The sequence below is a fragment of the Lynx rufus genome, unplaced genomic scaffold (genome assembly GCF_022079265.1).
Source record: "Lynx rufus isolate CCGP_SWC_20201006 ecotype Redwood Valley unplaced genomic scaffold, mLynRuf1.p SCAF_9, whole genome shotgun sequence".
Classification (NCBI taxonomy): Eukaryota; Metazoa; Chordata; class Mammalia; order Carnivora; family Felidae; genus Lynx; species Lynx rufus.
In genome coordinates this window covers 103,811,870-103,831,582 of record NW_025814897.1, presented here as the reverse complement: position 1 = coordinate 103,831,582, position 19,713 = coordinate 103,811,870, and the positions used below count along the sequence as shown (strand labels likewise).

General features: G+C 39.8%; 1 protein-coding gene across 1 annotated transcript; it reads left to right on the top strand.

The window, feature by feature from the left end:
* Positions 1 to 832: 832 nt before the first annotated feature.
* GLYATL2 (glycine-N-acyltransferase like 2) lies at positions 833 to 8,174 on the top strand. The gene is made up of 5 exons (XM_047070131.1): positions 833 to 910; positions 2,040 to 2,147; positions 4,342 to 4,468; positions 4,562 to 4,733; positions 7,766 to 8,174. The coding sequence occupies exons 1-5, from the start codon at positions 833 to 835 to the stop codon at positions 8,172 to 8,174; spliced, it is 894 nt and encodes a 297-aa protein (XP_046926087.1).
* The last annotated feature ends 11,539 nt before the right edge of the window (positions 8,175 to 19,713 follow it).

The window sequence follows — 19,713 nt, the reverse complement described above, 5'->3', positions numbered from 1 at the left end:
TCACATGTTTTTCTGAGACAGAAAACACCCCATTTTGGGATAATTTCTAAATTTATAGTATCATAATACTGCAGTGAATTTCCTTATATTTACATATCTATAGATATCTATTATCGCTTCCTTGGGATGAGTTTCTAAAAGCAGAATTGTTGAATAAAAGGGTTTGCTCTATTTTTAAGATTGCTAGGGTATAATTCAAGTTTCTAGATTTTGCCAGTTTATACTTGGGTAATTTCATTCCTGATCAACAATTTTTTCCTTCCTATGATTTTGTTCCGTAGGAAAAAGTGACTATACTCAATATAGTCTCTAGGACCTTTCCCGGAAGATTGCATTCTTTCATGATGTCTGAAAATACTACTGATCCTATGACAACATTTGCACAAGTGTTTCAATGCCCAGGGATCTCAGGGTCCCTTGAGATAGTTTTTCTGAAAAGATTCGTTGTTCTTCATTTGTATCTGGACAGCTGAAGACATTTGCTCCTCAGATTCTTGGCCTGATTTGAATCAAATCAAATAAAATCAAATCTCTCTCAAATCATATTTGTTTCACCAAATATGTTACGGTACTTTCCATGGAATTGTAGAAAGATCACCAATGAACCCTGAGTCTAGCTGCAGTTCCAGGCTTTAGTTTCTCACTTGCAAAATGAAAGGTTTGGACTTGAAAATTTCTAAAGCCCTTTATTTTTGGCAGTGTATGATGTCCTATGTGATTTTTCTTTTCTCCTCTTGCTGGACACCTGTCTCATCTTTCCAGGTATTTTTGTTTGTATGTTTGTTTCCTTAGGTCATCTTCCTGGGAGAAGGAGGCTCAGGTGCTATACAATATGTTTGTGCTTCATGAATCCCAGAAGCTGCATATTCTGTATGAATCCCTGGAAAAGAGCATCCCTGAGTCCTTGAAGGTGAGAGAGCAGGGAGAAATCTGGGAGAGAGGGGTAAAGTGTGGGAATATAGGTTCAGGGCTCAGAACCTTCCAGGCAGATGGAAATACAAGTCTAAAGTCAGACTTCTTTGGCAAGGATGATCTTAATACCCATATCCAGACACCTACTTTACTCCTTCTCCTTCTCCTCTTTTATACATTGTTTGAATCCATTCTACTGCTATCTCTAGTAGAATTCCTTATCTGCTCCAGACTATTACAATATCTGCCTTTCTACAATATTACTAGCTTACCTACACTTGGTAACTGGAGTCATCTATCTGACACAAATATGATCATACCACTCCCTTGTTTTAAACTTTCAGTAGTGGTCCATGTCCAAGGCACAAAAGTCCACACTCCTTAATTCTGAGGTTTATCACAAAATGTCCCAGCCTCTTCCGCTTAATCTCCCAACATGTCTCTTCCATATACCACATGCTACAATCACCGAGTCCTCAAAGCTCATCAGGGATGATATAATCTGCCACAACTTCAAGCACTCATGCATGCTTTTTCTCTCACCTGGAATTACTTGCCTTTCTTCTCTGCTTTGCCAGGAAAATATTTTACTTATCTCTGAAGACCGAATTCAAATATTACTTTATCTGTAAGTTTCCTACCACTCCTAGAGAGGTAGTGACTTTCCTCTCTGAGATCCCACACAACCATATGCATGCATCTATCAGAATATGTGTCTTATTATGATCAAACTATATACTTCCCCATCCTTGTAAACTTGAAGGCAGTGGCCATATCATACTCACCTTTGGATTTTCCACACTTGACACAAATCTGACACATAATATGTGCCAAAAAATGGTATAGTATGAAATGAAAAAGATGGTATGGATTTTTAAAAAATGAATGAAAAAATGTCAGACGAGCCATTTCCTAATGATTCACTGATTAACTTAGATTTTTGTGGACCCTTCCTGGGCTTTTTTGCAGCATACTTCCTGATGGATAGTTCAGTGAGGCATCCTGAAAGCACTAGATTGATCTTGTCAAGTTCTCCTGTCTCCTGGCTTTATTGCCCATACCACCTCCAAGACCCTACCTCAAAGAAAAACTTCATCTCCTCCTGTTTTGATCTGTTGCTCTTGTAGGTATATGGTGCCGTTTTCAACATTAAAAATAAAAATCCATTCAACATGGAGGTGCTGGTGGATGCCTGGCCAGATTATCAGATAGTCATTACTCGGCCTCAGAGAGAGGTGAGAGCACTAGTTACTGAATGCCAAGCCAGTCATGTTCAGGATGTTCTCTGTGTGTAAATGAGGGGACTGAAGCTAAGAACCTTGGCATCCCTGATACATACAGATTTTGGAATGGCTGCTTGGATGGGAGAGGGGGCAGTGAAATAAGGCATGGGTGTAAACCAAATGGCCAGTGATGCAGGGCTTATTAATAACATTGGGATACCATCTGGTCAATTATTTTATTTTATATTTTATTTTATTTTATTTTATTATCTAGAGTGAGTGAGCACATGGGAGAGGGGCAGAGGGAGAGAGAGAGACAGAGAGACAGAGAGAGGGAAGAGAGAGCTCTAAAGCAGGCTCCACACTCATAGAGGTGCCAGACTCGGGGCTCAATCTTGCAAAGTGTGAGATCATGACTTGAGCAGAAATCAAGAGTTGGTCGCTCAACCAACTGAGCCATGCAGGTGCCCCTGGTCAATTCTTTTCCATTGAGATTCTAATCACAGGCATATACCTCAAGATGTTTGTGGCTGGAAATGGTTAGGAAATGTTTTGTTTTCCTTGGACCTGAATGAACATAATCCAATAACATTTGAATCAGTACTGGGTTTGAGATCTAAATCTGTCAAGTTGTGTGACTGTGGGAAGACTGCTGCTTTCTTCACTATAAAAAGTGAAGTTGACAGAAATTACTATGTCAGAGTATTGTTAAACTACAGATACATCATGTATAGTTGACCCTTGAACAATGCAGATGTTAGGGGCACCAGCCCCCGCGCAGTCAAAAATCTGCATATATTTCTTGACTTCCTCTAAAACTTAACTACTAATAGACTACTGTTGACTAGAAGACTTTATGATAGCATAGTCTATTAACACATATTTTGTATGTTACATGTATTATATACTGTATTGTTACAACAAAGTAAGCTAGACAAAAGAAAATGTCCTTAAAATCATAAGGAAAATACACTTACCGAATTAAAAAAAAATTGCTTGAAAGTGGACTCACGCAGTTCAAACCTGTGTTGTAGAGCCAACTGTCTATTTAATAAAAATGTCTTTCCCATCTTTCAGATTTGGGGAGTATAAGTATAGAATCCCTTCCATCCCAGAGTTAAAATATCCCAGATAGGGGCGCCTGGGTGGCTCAGTCGGTTAAGCATCCAACTTCGGCTCAGGTCGTGATCTCGCAGTCTGTGAATTCGAGCCCTGTGTGGGGCTCTGTGCTGACAGCTTGGAGCCTGGAGCCTGCTTCAGATTCTGTGTCTCCCTCTCTCTGACCCTCCCCCGTTCATGCTCTGTCTCTCTGTGTCTCAAAAATAAACATTAAAAAAAATTTTAGTGGCGCCTGGGGGGCTCAGTCAGTTGGGCATCCAACTTCAGCTCAGGTCATGATCTCACAGTCTGTGGGTTCAAGCCCTGTGTCAGGCTCTGTGCTGACAGCTCAGAGCCTGGAGCCTGTTTCAGATTCTGTGTCTCCCTCTCTCTCTGGCTCTCCCCCACTCAAGCTCTGTCTCTGTCTCTCAAAAAAAAATTTTTTTTTTAATTTAAAAAATTTTTTAAAATATCCCAGATATTTTAACCACTCCTCCCACACTTCTCCATTTACATAGTTATCAGGAGAATTAGAACCCAACCTTACCTGTAAAAACCCCCAGGGGAGTATCTGCTGCAGAAGGTGAGCAAGAATGCAGGGCAGTGAGAGACTGGGCTCTCCCCTCCAGGTGTTGCTGTGAACCCGCTGTGATGGCTCTTTCTAAAAGTCCTCTCTGTTCACTTGCACAGCAAGGGCCAGTCACCATGCTAGCACCAGAGTGCTGAGTCAGAATTAGCCTAGGCATGGCTTTCTCACAGACCCACAGTCTTGACTCCAACCCTGTTCCCATTATTTCTCCCTATAAGGTAGACACTCTCTCTTTTAGACCCTTAACACACCCTGCTGGTGCACCTCCCATCCCAGGCAAGAAAGGTCCTTAAGCACCGTCCCAAGAGCAGGTGCCTTCAGGGTACCATCCAAAAGCAACCAGCATAAATCTGTGAATAGTGATTTATTTCTCAAGGGATTCCAAGGCAATTTTCTGCCCACACCTCTGGGAAAAACAGAGGGTATCAAACAATGGAGTCTGCAGCGCTCCAGGCATATGCAAGAGCATTTTGTAAATTGTACTGCTGTGTAAATAAGGTTGACCGATTGTTGTATCAGGAGATGAAGGATGACCTGGATCATTATACCAACACTTACCAAATCTTCACCAAAGCTCCTGACAAGTTAGAGGAAGTCCTGGCACGGCCCCAGGTTATCAATTGGGACCAAGTCTTCCAGATCCAAGGTAACTGATCTGAGTTAAGAAGCAAAGACCTCTGGTTCATTCACAGCAGATGTGGAAGGGGGCAGACAGTGGCTGTCTTTCTCTTCTCTCCAGGTTGCCAAGAGAGCTTGCAAGAGGCAATAAGAAAGATTTCAGCTTCAAAATCAGTGCGGGTGGATTACGTGAAGATGATACTCATTATGACAGAAATGCCGGTGGAACCCAATGATGACCAGGTGGATGTGATGGAGTCATTTAAAACGCCCAAAGTGGATGACGATACCAAGTGAGATTTTGCCTTTTGCTTCCCAAATTCCTGATAAGAAATCATTGAGTTGTCGTAAGGGCCAGACTTGGAAAGGCAAGATTTGAGACTAAATTATGGGGTACACAGTTGTAGCGGTAAAGGGAGGGAACTATATTAGCTGAGGTTTGCTGAGCATGGGCAGGGTCTTCACTAGATGAGGTTCTTTCCATATATATATATTTAACTCACTTGGAGCCTTCCTGGGAGGGTACAGGACATCATGGTGACATAGAGAATCTTTACTGAGATTATTTTCAATTTCTTGCAAAAATACTACATGCTAGGGGTGCCTGGGTGGCTCAGTCAGTTAGGCATCAGACTTTGGTTCAGGTTCATGGGTTCAAGCCCAGTGTTGGGCTGTGTGCTGACAGCTTGGAGCCTGGAGCCTGCTTTAGATTCTGTGTCTCCCTTTCTCTGCCCCTCCCCCGTTTGTGCTCTGTCTCTGTCTCTCTCCCTCTCTCAAAAATAATAAATAAACATTAAAAAAATACTGCATGCTATGCCAAGTAAGTATACAAGCATTCAAAGTAAAAAGCGAAAGTTTGCCCACTTAGATTCTCCACAATCTTTCTTTCAGGTGTAAATTTTTTCTTTAAGTTTATTTATTTATTTTGAGAGAGTGAGCAAGAACAGGGGATGGGCAGAGAGAGAGGTAAAGAGAGAGAATTCCAAGCAGGCTCTGCAGTGTCAGTGCAGAGCCCAACATGGGACTTGAACTCATGAACTATGAGATCATGACCTGAGCTGAAGTCAGATGCTTAACTGACTGAGCCACCCAGGCGCCCCCAGGTGTAAATATTCTTAATATTAGTGTGTATGCTTTTAGTACTTTGTGTGTATGAATTGGTTTTGTTGTTTTCCTTTTTCTTTTGTTTTTACAACATAGGAAATTATTGTACTGCAACCTTTCTCATTCAATATGTTATATAAACCTTTCATGTAAGCTCATATGGGTATCTTCATGTACTTTGGCAGCTGCATAGATTTCCATAAGAGGGAGATGCACAATTATGTATTCCCATATTAACACACTTTTAATTTATCTCCAGTTCTTCCTAATAACAAAAATTCTACAAGAAATGTCGTCGTAAACAGATCATTGCACAAGTTGTATAAATATTTCTGAAAGATAAATCCTGGAGTTGGAATTGTTGGGTAACATAATATGTATATTAAATGGAAGATATTCTCAAATTGGATTTTAAGACTTTGATAAATTCATTTAAAAATTTTTTTAATGTTTATTCATTTTGAGAGCCAGGGAGAGTGTGAGCAGGGGAGGGGAAGAGAGAGAGAGGGAGACAGAATCCGAAGCAGGCTCCAGGCTCTGAGCTGTCAGCACAGAGCCCAATGCAGGGCTTGAACTCATGAACCTGAGAGGTGATGACCTGAGCTGCAATCGGATGCTTAACTGACTGAGCCATGCAGGCGCCCCAAGATTTTGATAAAATCAATATGTGATAGCATAACGTAGAAACAACCAAAGTGTCCATCAATAGGAATGCAGGTCAATTCATTATGGTATAATCCAGACAAAGGAATAATATGCAGCCATTAACAAGAAGGAATCAGCTCTATAGGAACTAATATGGAAAGAATTCCAAAATATAATGCTAAGTAAAAAACACAACAAATAAAATAGAATAATATATACAGTATGCTATCATAGTATGTAAACATCTTAAATTGCATCAAACACCTCTGGAAGGTTACATAAATATATTGCATTCCTGGTAGACTTTAGAGAAGGTAACTGGATAATAGGAGATCAAAGAAAAAAGAAAGAATTATTTTTCATTAATATCCATTTATGCTCTATAATTATATTGCTAATTCAAAAAATAAAATAAAATCAAAACATATGCTCACACATGCAACTAATTTAGCCAGGAGAGCCAACAATATTCAAATCTTGCTGTGGCCCAGCTGTGTTCCCATGAGAATCTTAGAAGAAACATATGCATAGGGAAAAGTGGTAAATGGGGATTCAATAATACTATAACTCTGAAAATATGGAATGGAGTACCTGCCCTAAGGTGATCTTTCTTTCCTCTAAACCCAAATGCATATCTTGATATCTTGCCAGCTTCAGTTTGGCTCTGCCACAAGACAAGGTCAGGTGAGATGCTTGAGATCTCTGAAGAAGCAGGGCCAGGAAAGGTCAGGCAGGCAGAGAGAAAAGAAGGCCCCACCCATGTGTGGACAATTTAGTGTGCAGCAACCCCACTTACTGGCAGACATAAAGTGACCTTAAAACTGATGAATTCCTGAAAACTCTTTCTCCCGGGGGCAGATAGTTGAAACTTCTTTGGGCTCTTCCATCTGTCCCAACCTCCCCTACCCACAGAGGATGTGATTCTGATTTTGCAGATGAGAAGACTCAGTCTCAGATAACTTGTCCAGTGAGAGAATCAGGATGAAATCCTATTGTTATCACCAAAAAATCTGATATTCTTTTCCTGTATTGGTGCTTGTTAAATTTCATTTTTGGTACTTTCCTAGAGGTATGTGGTGATGGGCTTTGGGACACATGAAGCTTAAGATCAACATGGCTCTCATCTTCTGGTGATACATGTTTTTTGGAAATATCTGTTGAAAGAAGTATTACCTTGTGTCTTTAGATATTTTGTGGGAGAGAATTCAAACTACATATTTCACACATGCATCTTCGAACAAAATTGAGGACTGCTCTGGTGTATCTATAGCCTTCCTCTTTTAAGACATATGCTTATCTTCTTCCTTGGGATAAATGGTTAGACTTTTCTGAGATGTACTGTACTATATGATGCTAACTCTCTGTTATGAAATGTATCATTAAGTACATAGGGTGATAGCCCTCTTAATTATTTGGGAACATTTTCAAGGGGACAAAGAATTAGTTTTTTGTCCACCTGTTTCCTCTTCTAGGCTGTGGGATCCTCAAGGAAAGGATTGGTGTCATATTCATTTTCTATAATCCTGGTGTTTTGTAAATGTTGGCTGAATAAATGCACATTTTTTCTTCTTGACAGGAAAGGAAGCTTTCAGAACATTTCCTTGGATCCCTCCCATGCAGGGCTTGTGAATGAACAGTGGACATTTGGGAAAAATGATAGGAGCTTGAAATATATTGAACGCTGCCTCCAGAATTTTCCAGGATTCGGTGTGCTGGGTCCAGAGGGGCGCCTTATCTCTTGGATTGTGATGGAACAGTCCTGTGAGATGAGAATGGGCTACACTGTCCCCAAATACCGAAAGCATGGCTATATGAAGAAAACCAGTGTTCACCTTATGAATTATGTTATTCAGAAAAAAGTGTCATGTTATTTTCATATGTCAGAACATAAAGAAGAATCCAATCAGGCACTGAGGGATCTGAAGTTTAAGGCTGCTTCTTGTGGTTGGCATCAGTGGAAATGCAGTCCTGAGAAATATTGTTGATTAGTGCCATTTTCTATTGCAAGCCTTCCTCATCAGTGAAAAAAAGTATCAGTTCACATACAATCATGATAATTTGTATTAGCACAAAAACATCCAATTATTTTGGTTCCGTGCATTACTTAACCCACCCTTGTACAACATTTTTGTCTTCCTCCACATTACAGAGAACTAGAAGCTTGAACTTTCGGTGTTAGGTTTTTCCTTTATGGTGACAGACATTTCAGAATTAAAATCATCCAATGTCAATCATTAGTGCCAAGATAACCCTTTCAGAGCAACATTTTCCTCTTTGAAGTCTTCTTTCATGAAAGTCTACTACTTTTTCATGCTTCTATGTTTAAGAATAAAAAGACTGTTTTGAGAAGTGTCTCCTCTGGTATTCTCCCCTTCCTCTGACAAAGTTTTCCAAAGGACCCTTGAAAAGCCCTCAGCTTTTGATCCTGGGTGCCCTCTCAAGAGTTTTGAGATATTTTACTGAATTAAATTATGTAGCCATCAGTGAACATTTGGTTTTCTGATTGGCTTTTAATCACAGGGGCTGGGTAGGTTGACTTGTGTGTCTTAACTTCATATTTTCAATACGACTTTTCTGTCCTGTATTGGTTTCCTATTGTTGTTGGGAAATCGAAGTGTCAGCAAGGTCAGTACCTTCTGGAGTTTGGAGGGGAGAATCCATTTTCTGGTCTTTTCCAGCTTGAATAAGCTGCCCTCATGCCTTGGCTGTGGTCCGGCATCCCTTTGCTCCCACTATTTCTGTTTTCCCCCTGTACCCTTCATCTCTTTCCATGTCCCTCTCACAAGGACACTTGTCAGTAAACTCAGAACCTACTTGGGTAAGTCAGGATAGTCTTCCCATCTCAAGATCTTTATTTGATCACATCAGCAAAGTCCTTATTACAATATAATTTAACATTTGAAGCTTCTAGGCATTAGGAGCTGCTATCATTGGGGGTCATTATCCAGTCTACCATATATGAGTGTCAGGTTTATGTTACTCTATGAGCAAAGTCACCACATACGTTCAGAACTCATATGTTCTCAGAGACTGACTAGCATTTGTATATCTTAGGTCCATATTCATGGGAGAACTTACTCTAGTTTGAACCCTGTGTCTATCAAAAATTCTATCAACTATGACTTAGAGGTCAAGGCCATGTACAAACATTGATATGCAGGGCCCATTCATATAAGGGATTTGGGGATGAAGGCACCACAGATAATGTTTACTTAAATCTAAGTAAAAAAGAACCAACATCTTCATCTTGAAAATGCCCTTAGTGCTTGAAAATAGATGCCCACCCAGGTTGGTAAAAAAATGATAGAGTCACACATTAACAATAGACAAAGGCCTTAACAGCCCTGTGACTCCATGAGCAGCATTCTCTGAGCAGAGATAGGCTTCCAGCCACCCTACCTATACACTAAGGTAACACCTTAGGAATTCAGATTCCTTCTGGACACCACTTTTCCTGCCCTAATTTACACTCCAGGACTGACTGGGTCCTTCCTTGTAATCGATCTCTGTGGCAGCCACAACTCATCTTGGCTGTAGAACAGAAAGTAGAAAGCTCTTATTCAAGACAGTGTCAAAGGAATCAGAGACACAATAAAATGAGGGAGAAAGGGCACATGCTAATAATAGCTTATATCTAGATCCTACTTAACAGGTTCCAGGCTGCATTCTACGTGCTTGGCACACTTTAACTCATTTGGAGCTCACAACTGCTCTGAGAGGCAGGCATGGTTACTGCAGAAGAGAAAAGCAGGGGGCGCCTGGGTGGCTCAGTTGGTTAAGTGTTCGCAGTTCACGTGATCAAGCCCCACGTTGGGCTCTGCACTGATAGCATGGAGCCTGCTTGGGATTCTCTCTCTCTCCCTCTCTCTCTCTCTGCCCCTCCCCCCTCCCTCTCTCTCTCAAAACTAAAAAAAAAATTAAAAAAAAAAACAGAAGAAGAGAAAACCACACTAGAGAGTGTTACATCTTTGTCTAAGGCTCAGGCCACCCAACTATAATAGCCAATTCAGGAACTGAATTCAGTTAGTGTGACTCCCAAGCTGGTACTCTTAACCTCTCGGCTATCACCTATGACAAATGGCTAAGGCTTAATAAACATTGACAAATAAGCTGACATATGGATTCCTGTCTGCTGTCTGCTTTCTTATATGTAATTGGAAAGTATGCAGTGGCCTTAAATATAGTCACAATGTTAACCATCACCACTACCTACACCAAAATTTTTCATCATCTTCATCACGAGCTCTGGACCCATTAAACAATAACATCCCATTTCCTTGTCCCCCAGCTCCTGGTAAACTTTATTCTACTTTCAGTCTTTATTAATTTGCCTGTCCTAGATACCACATATAAGTGGAATTGTACAACATCTGTCCTTCTGTGTCTGGCTTATTTTACTTAACAATGCTCTCAAAGTCTATCCATGTTGTAGCATCCATCAAAACTTCATTCCTTTTATGCCTATATGATATTCCATTGTATGTATATACCACATTTTGTTTATCATTCATCTGTTGATGGTTATTTATTTGGGTTGTTTGCACCTTTTGGCCATTGTGACTCATGCTGCTATGAACATGGGTGTTACAAATTATCTGTTTGAATTCCTGCTTTCAGTTCTTTGGGGTATATAACAAATGGCTAAGACTTAATAAACACCGACAAATGAGCTGAGGTATGGGTTCATACTAGAAGTGAAACTGCTGGATCTTCAGTAGTTCTGTTTAACTTTTTCCCTTAGTTTTTTTGAGATATAATTAACTCACAGTACCATATAAGTTTAGGGTGTGTAGAAAATGAATGACTTACCTATATTGTGAAATGATTACCACAGTAAGTTTTAGTAACATCCATCATCTCACAGAGATACAAAAAGAAAAAGGTAAAGAAAAGGATGTAATTTTTCTTGTGATGAGAAATTTTAGTGTTTACTATCTTAACAACTTTCTCCTATACCATACAGTGGTGTTAGCTATAGTTTTAGTGAAAATCTCTATCACAATTTATGTGATGGCCAAGCTCCAAAGCCCATGCACACAGTGAAAATGGCCCATTATTAAAAATCCCCTTGAATGGACAAACCCAGGGTTAAGGCATTTATAGGGCAGTTTCAGGAAATTCAACATTACTTGGAAATTAGAAAATAATTAGAGGAAAAGATGTTGGGAAGAACAGGCAACCATGAGAGAAGAGATGATTCTCATGGAAAGAATGGAAGGAGTTTGTTTCAAGAGATGGAAGGAAATCAGCTCCCAGAGCTGACATGGAAATAGCAGTATTGAGGAGAGTTCTAGTCAGACCAGTGGGTTTTAGACATATTTACGAGCCCTGGGCTAGTACTTTAAATCCCTTCTGTGTCTCAATTTTCTCAGATGTGAAATGGGAATCAGCCTCCTCCAGACATTGTTTGCTCAGCACAGTGCCTAGTACATAACAAGCACTCAATGCACTATTATTAGTGCAAATGTTTCAAGTTTTTTTTTTAAACAAATACCTGTTGCATGCCTACTATGTGCCAAGCAGTGTTTTAGGGTCTCTGGACTTAAGAGTGGACACACTGTCTCCATGAACAGAGCCTTTTCTCTTTAATCTCCTCACATTCATTTTGTTTGAAATCCTGGCTCTGTGACCTAATGGACAAGGACAGGTCTGGATCCATAGATGTGGAGTGAGGGAGAAGTGACAGTTACTTCATACCTCCCCTGCTCTATTCTCCACATCATACAGGAGATGACAGATCATTTAAATTTCTACACCAACACCTACCACATCTTCATCAGGGCATCCTGGAAACTCCAGTAAATCCTGGATTCTCACAGGGTTGTCACCTGAAACAAACTTCCAAATGCAGGGTAACCAGATGGATGGATGAAGAAGGGTCCTCCAGCTCCATCTTGGGTTTTGCTCAAATTGTGGATTGTGAGTGGATTGCCACCTGCCATAGACTGTAAAGGCTGACAGTGTGTGGAGCTTAATGTTGAGATATAACTACAACAAAAAAGTAGGACATGCATTTTAAAGTATGTATGTTGCTCATTAAATTGCACAGTAATTTGGCATAAACATTAATTTGTATACATGAAAATAGTGAGGATTATGTCAGTAGAGCAGACCAACCACTTGTGGGCCATGGTTTCAGAAAGTGCATGCTGGGTGGGGCGCCTGGGTGGCTCAGTCAGTTAAGCATCCGACTCTTGGTTTCTGCTCAGGTCATGATCTCAGAGGTTTGTGGGTTCAAGCCCTGTATCAGGTCCACACTGACAGCACGGAACCTGCTTGGGATTCTCTCTCTCCTTCTCCCTCTCTCTACCCCTACACCACTTGCTCATTCTGTCTCTTTCTCTCAAAACAAATAAATAAAAACTTAAAAAAAAAGTGTGTGCTGGGAGATGGGAGAAGTTGAGGCCCCTCAAGAAGCCTCCTCCTCTTTCCTACTAGTTTTGTTTTACAAGCTGGCCAGAGGGACCTAATATTCAAAAGCACAAAATGACTGAGAGTATAGGGACTCCAGGAAGAAAATCAAAATGGATAGGTTTTGTGGGTTTGCTGTGTCTGATCATCTCTTTCTCTAATAACAGAAGCCAAATGAAACCAACAAACCAACAAAGCAACAAAATCTGCCCCAAAGAACATTGAAAGCCATAGTTAAAAGTGGCAGCTGGTGAGAAGAGAAGGATTGGGGGGAGAGGTGCAGGTGAGTCAATTAGCGAAATACAAACAGCTGGTCTGTATCTCAGTCTGCTGTAAGAGTGTGATGTATATAGCTTGCATTCCTAACACCTAGCACAAAAGGGATTTGAGATAAGTAGGAAACACATGGAATATGGACACAGTGCACCATGAAGGAATAGACAGAAATTATTTCTGAGAAAGTAGCAGGAGAAAGGGAGAGGATGGTTTCCCAGAGGATGAGTTAGGAGAAGAGCACTGAAAGGGATAATACCAAAGAAAACAAAAATATTTTGAATTTTTGCCACTACTAGTCCTGTCTTAGTGTACTGAACACCTTTCCACCTACACACATACTTAACTGTCTTTATTAAGACAAGAAGAGAGGCAAAGAACAAATAGATGTGTATTTGAGGTGTGATGGATAGTCGTAAGCAGTTATAGTAAGTTGGCAGAATTGGACTGAACTTTGTCTTTAAGTTTCAAGATAGGCTAAAACTAAACTCTTGGCCCATAAAAAGATGTATGGGTATGTGGGATAGGAGACAGAGAAGGACCTGAAATTAATGCCTAGCCTACATTTCTTCTCTTTTTGAGGGTCAGTATGGCAGGGATTAAGATCCAGTGTATTACATGCAGGACATCTGGCAGAATGAGCCAGAATCCAAGTGTTCTTTCTTCATGTCTGTATGATATGGTTCTCATTTGAAAATTTTTCTTTGCAGAGCAGACATGGACTTCAAAATGTCTTTGCTAATGGTCTCCCATGCAGGGTTGGTGAATAGTAACTGAAAATTTGGTCAGAATGAATGGAGTCTGAGTATTAACTAGTGCTGAATCCAGTGCTTTCTGTTCTACTGAGAGATACGCATCTCCTGGAGTGCAACACAGCAGTCCTGAGAAGGGAGAATGGCTTTTACCCATCCAGTATCCACCTTCATAGTTTCTCAGGGCAGGTCACAGGACACATGGTGAAACACTTCATTCAGCAAGGCATCCCATTTTATGGACATGAGGCAGAGGAAGTTGAACAAGCCCTAAGGATCGTAAAACACTCAGGTTTCTGAATTGCTTCCCAAGCCTGGCATCAGTGGAAATGTGCCCCTGCTTACGTCATCCCAACTGGTGGACCCAACGCATCCTAATATTTTGGAATTAAAAAATATTTATTACATACCTTGATCACATCTTCCCCTTCCTTTTGTCTACTAAGTTAATGAGACCTATTAGGTGCAGGTCAGAGCTTAGAAATGATTAAGACACATCATTGGATGTCTGCACTGGGAACAGACCTCAGAAACTATCTGCTCCAATCCCCTTAGGTTTTTCCTCTGGTTCTCTAAAACTGCTATTACCCAATTCCTGAAAAGCCCCTGTGCAGCCTTCAGATATGGATTTATGGGTGACTTCCAGAGGGAAGTTTCCCATGACTCACCCACCATTAATACTCCACCTAGATCCATTTTCCCCGATGCATGTTCTCTTAGAACCCTGTAGTTCTCCTTCTATAATTTGTCCCGAATGCAATTAAATACTCGTACAATTATGTGTTAAATGCTTGCTCTCTCCTCAACACTGGAAAGAAAAATTCAAGGCTGCAAAAATATATTGAAACTTTAGCTCAAAGACCTAGCCAGGAACTTATCAGTTAATACCTGCTGAACAAATGGATAATGAATGAATATATATAATAAATTAATAAATAAAAATAAATGAATTAATGAAACTTCATGGGGTAGTTGTTAAGATGAAATAAGAAAGGATATATGTTAGCCTAACATGCACAATGCCTAATGACATATATTAGAAGCTTATGAAATAATATTAGATTCCTTGGTTTCTCAAACCCTCAGAAGAAAAGTATTAAATTTTATTTTCAACTTTTTAATACTTCTTGTTGCAACTTATATATTTTTCATATTATTTAAGTCTTTTGATAAGCGCAATTCAAATGACTCCATGATATTGTCACATCATATATTAATTTAGATGCTTTTGGCTTCAAGCAAGGAAAAAAAAACACAACCCTGATTCAAAATGGCTTTAGTCATGAGAAAATTTGTTATCCCACAAAACTGAGAGTCCAAATTCAGTCCAAATCTGGTTTAAAGCTCAATGGTGTTATCAAGGAGCTGGGTTCTTTCTCTTTGTCTGATTACCATGGCTTTCATCCTAGGGTTGTTTCTCCTTATGATTGTGATTTGGCTGCCAGTAGAGGGCCTTGTTAACATGCAGCAAGAGAGACACAGACAGGGAAAATCCCATTAGACGTGTACTTTCCAGGGGAAAGTCATGCTCTCGTGGCTTAAACGAGTGGCTCTCTAATAATTATGAATATGTATTCCCAACTTATCACATTTTTTCACTTGAGTTAATGTTACACCACTTCACATACGATGCCTGAATTTAAAAACAGTATAATTCCATTTGTCCCCACTGGTGCCATTGTTAAATATTTTACACTGTTATTATGCAGTTATTATATCTGAATTAAAAATACTGAATTGTTTTTAAGGAATTTAAGAAAAGAAAGAAACACAGGTTTTAAGTCACGGAATATTTTCAGTGCTCTCCCTTCCTAACTGTAGTTCCAAAAATGTTGTGGAAGTTCATTTCCTTCTAGCCTACAGACTTTCTCTTTTGTTTGGCAGCTCTGCCTCATTTATCTGAAAATGTTTATATTTTGACTTCATTTTGAAAGGATGTTTTGTTTGACATGGAATTTTAGGTTGAGAGTTATTTTTCTTTCATATTATGCATCTTCCAAAAATCAGCTGTTATTTGTAATTTTATTGCCCTATGTGTAATACATCTTTTTTTTCTCTGGTTGCTTTTAAGGTTGTCTCTTTTTTTTTTATTTTATTTTATTTTTTTTTAATTTTTTTTCAACGTTTATGTATTTTTGGGACAGAGAGAGACAGAGCATGAATGGGGGAGGAGCAGAGAGAGAGGGAGACACAGAATCGGAAACAGGCTCCAGGCTCTGAGCCATCAGCCCAGAGCCTGACGCAGGGCTCGAACTCACGGACCGCGAGATCATGACCTGGCTGAAGTCGGACGCTTAACCGACTGCGCCACCCAGGCGCCCCTAAGGTTGTCTCTTTATACGGGGTTTTCAGTAGTTTAATCATCATGTGTCTGGGTGTGTTTTTCTTTCTGTTTATCTTGCTTGACTTTCACTGAGCTTATTCTAAAAGGGGAGCATCCTAAATCCTTTAGTCTTTCCAAATAAGGAATTTCTTTATTTACAGTATAGAACTCTGATTCTATACATCAACTCTGAACAACAGCAGTCTCATCTTGTTGGTGCTTGTGAAAGGGGAGGGAAGGAAAGAGTTATTTCTTACAGAGGTCCACCTACTTCCCTGTGTTTAGCCAGCTGGTTTCATGGCCCTGAGTGACAGGAACTTTAACACCAGAAAGCAGTTGAACTTTCTGGGGAAAGAGACTCAGGAGGCATACTGCCAACCTATCAACATTAGGAAGCCGCCTCTCTGAACATGAGAGAAGGACTGCATTTCATACCCTGTTGCCAGAAGTTTGTACAGATAGTATATTTCATCTTCTAGAATAGCCTACAGCCTCTTGTCTTTTCTTTGGGATCTCTCCAGAGACTAAGATTGACAGCTTTGCAGGTAAGAAAGAGGAGAATCATTGGTCTGGGACCCCTCATCTCCTTTTGCTTCCCCACAGAAGTAGAACGAATCAAAATGCTACTGTTGGATGTAAATAAGAATTTCTCAACTTGTTTGTGTTGAGAATTATGCCAGACAAAAAAGAAGCTCTTTCATTTCAGAAACATGTATCAGGCACCTACTGTGCATAGGCAATATCCTACTTCTGAGAGAAATTCTTGACAGGGTAAAACCAGGTTCTTGTTTTGAATTGGTAAATAAATGTGAAGAGATCTGGGAGCTTGCTCTTGGTAGAGGGATGACAGAAAATCTAACAGCCTTTAGAAGGAATCTGCTGGTTTGGATGACATATAACACAATTTATAGATGTACTATGTAAACATTATCCTATTTAACCCCCTAGTAACATTGTAAGGTAGTCAAATTTTTTGCCTTGGATAAATGATGACCAAGGAAATTAAGTGCCCTGCTTAGAGGTGCAAAGGGACAAGGTAGATTGTAGTAAGGGGACTGTAATACAGATGAGATTAATTGTAAATTTAAAACCATAAAAAATGTAATTTAAAAAAAGTCTCAGCTGTAACACTCCTATGATATTATTTGGTGTTTCCATCTATATTTTCATATTATATATGTGACTTATATAAACACACACATAAAAAGACTTTACATATCTGATTAGAATTTATATATTGTCATTTTCTGCCTTTTTTGTGTTTGTCTTAAGTCTTCATAGAGCAGCATATATATCATAACTTCCATGTTAATGGGTCTTAGAGTAGTAAAGTAATAATAGACAATTATTTATGTAAATTGTCTGAGATTGTGTCTGGTACTTCTCCACAAGTTGGTACGGCTTTAGAAAATTTTTGATAGGGAATTTTTCTTCATTTGAGTTGTTTTCTTTGGATAAATTCCAAATATTGGAATGGTTTCATCAAAGGTTTCAAAGTGTCCTTTATAGGACTTTGTCCATTATCAGTGCTGGCAACCACTAAAATGTGCCAGTGCCCTTGAATCTCCTCAGTTTCAGTCAAATGCATTTGTTGCACATCATATGTGTTTTTAGTGTGTGTGTGTGTGTGTGTGTGTGTGTGTGCTGAAGGTTGTCACAAAAGTATTGGGCATTAATATTATATCCTCAGTAATCTGGCATCAAATTCAACTTGGCTTCGTAGTGACATGTGATCTTTTTGTGAGCTGCTTCTTTAAAAAAATTTTTTTTTAATGTTTATTTATTTTGAAAGAGAGAGAGAACATGAGCTGGAAGGGGCAGAGAGAGAGGGAGAGAGAGAATCCCAAGCAGGCTCCATGCCCTCAGCACAGACCCGATGCAGGGTTCAAGCCCACAAACTATGAGATTATGACCTGAGCCAAAATCAAGAGCCATCCACTTAACTGACTGAACCTCCCAGGTGCCCCTTGTGAGCTGCTTCTATCTAGCGTCAGATTAATCTTCAGAAATGTTATATTTCTACTGCCTTGATAGCTTCCAAGATACGGCATGGCTGCATCTATTCTGGCCTGAGGCTTTTTTCAAAGAAGCATCTGGTACAATCTTGCATGCCCAGAACATAGTAGGCCATCTATAGGTACCTGTTGAATGAATAAATGAGTCTTTGCCCCTGGTAAGTGGAGAGACTAATTAGATGGTTATGTTGATATAAATACTTCATACACTCAATCATTCAACAGACATTTACTGAGTCCTTACTATGTTTCAGATGTTGTAAAAACACTATGGAAAACAGTATGCAGGCTCCTCAAAAAATCAAAAATAGAACTACTGTATATGATCCAGCAAACCCACTTCTGGGTATATATCTGAAGGTGATGAAATCACAATATCAAAGAGATATCTGTACCCACATGTTTATTGCAGCATTATAGACAATAACCAAGATGTGGAAACAGCCTAAGTGTCCAGAGATAGATGAATGGATACAGAAAATGTGGTATACACAGACAATGGAATATTATCCAGTTATGAGAAAGAAGGAAATCTTGCCATATGTGACAACATGGATGGACTTTGAGGGCATTATGCTAAGTGAGATAAGTCAGATAGAGAAAGACACTGTACAATCTCACTAATGTGTAGAATCTAAAAAAAGCCAAAATGAAAGAAACAGAATAGAATAGTGGTTGCCAGGACTGGGGGCTGGAGGTAATGGGAAGATGTTGGTCAAATGGTACGGACTTCCAGTTGTAAGATAGGGGCACCTGGGTGGCTCAGTCGGTTGAGTGTCTGACTCTTGGTTTCTGCTCAGGTCATGATCTCATGGTTTGTGAGATAAAGCCCTGAGTCAGGCTCTGCACTGACAGTGTGGGGCCTGCTCAGGATTCTCTCTTTCCCTCTCTGTCACATGAAGTCCCTCCCCTGCTCACATGAACTCTCTCACTCTTTCTCTCAAAACAAATAAATAAACAAAAACAAAATTAGAAAAAGATAAATAAGTTCTGGGGATCTAATGTGCAGTATGGGGACTATAACTAATATTGTATTATATACTTGAAAGTTGTTAATAAAGTGGATCTTAAATGTCCTTACAACAAAAAGAGAGGTAATTAGGTGATGTAATGGAGGTGTTAACCAACATTATTGTGGTAATCATTTCACAAGTTATCTGTGTATCAAATAATCACATTGCACACATTAAACGTACACAATGTTAGTGTCAATTATATTTCAGTAAAGCTGAGGGAAAAAAAAGAAAAAACAAAGATACAACCACTGCCTTAGTGGTTCTGGTCAAGACTCTCCCTTCAAATCACAAAAGGAATTCTTTAAGTTAAGTGAAAGGACTGTTTCACTGGCAAAAATCCAAATAGCTGACAAGAATCTGGGGAAAAGGAGCACATATGAAAAAACCAAAACGTTATTTCTCACCATGTTAAAGCTGAAGCTCAGAGGGACAGGAATCTTATTAGTTCTTGCCGACTCTGGCCTTGGTAGATTGAATGTCCTGAAGGACAGATTCCTTCATTAGGAAGCTAAACACCCTGGCCCAGATGACAGAGAAACTGAAGGTAAACCCAGGGGACAGTGAAACATTTGCCAGCCCAGCTGCAGCCTCATGTCATGAAGTTAGCAACTAAATGCCCGATGCTTCAATTCTGCCCTACAAATCTCCCCTAGGAACTCTCATGTGGCCCACTCTAGAGGGCAATATGCAAGGCAGGGAATTCCAGGAAAGGCAGTTCAGCCTAGGTCAGGCGA

What these genes read in the sequence shown, in the direction of transcription:
- GLYATL2 (XM_047070131.1), top strand. Translation starts at nt 833, where the DNA reads ATGTTTGTGCTTCATGAATCCCAGAAGCTGCATATTCTGTATGAATCC. An exon ending in GCATCCCTGAGTCCTTGAAG is followed by an intron (nt 911 to 2,039) that starts GTGAGAGAGCAG and finishes TTGCTCTTGTAG; the next exon opens with GTATATGGTGCCGTTTTCAA. An exon ending in TTACTCGGCCTCAGAGAGAG is followed by an intron (nt 2,148 to 4,341) that starts GTGAGAGCACTA and finishes TTGTTGTATCAG; the next exon opens with GAGATGAAGGATGACCTGGA.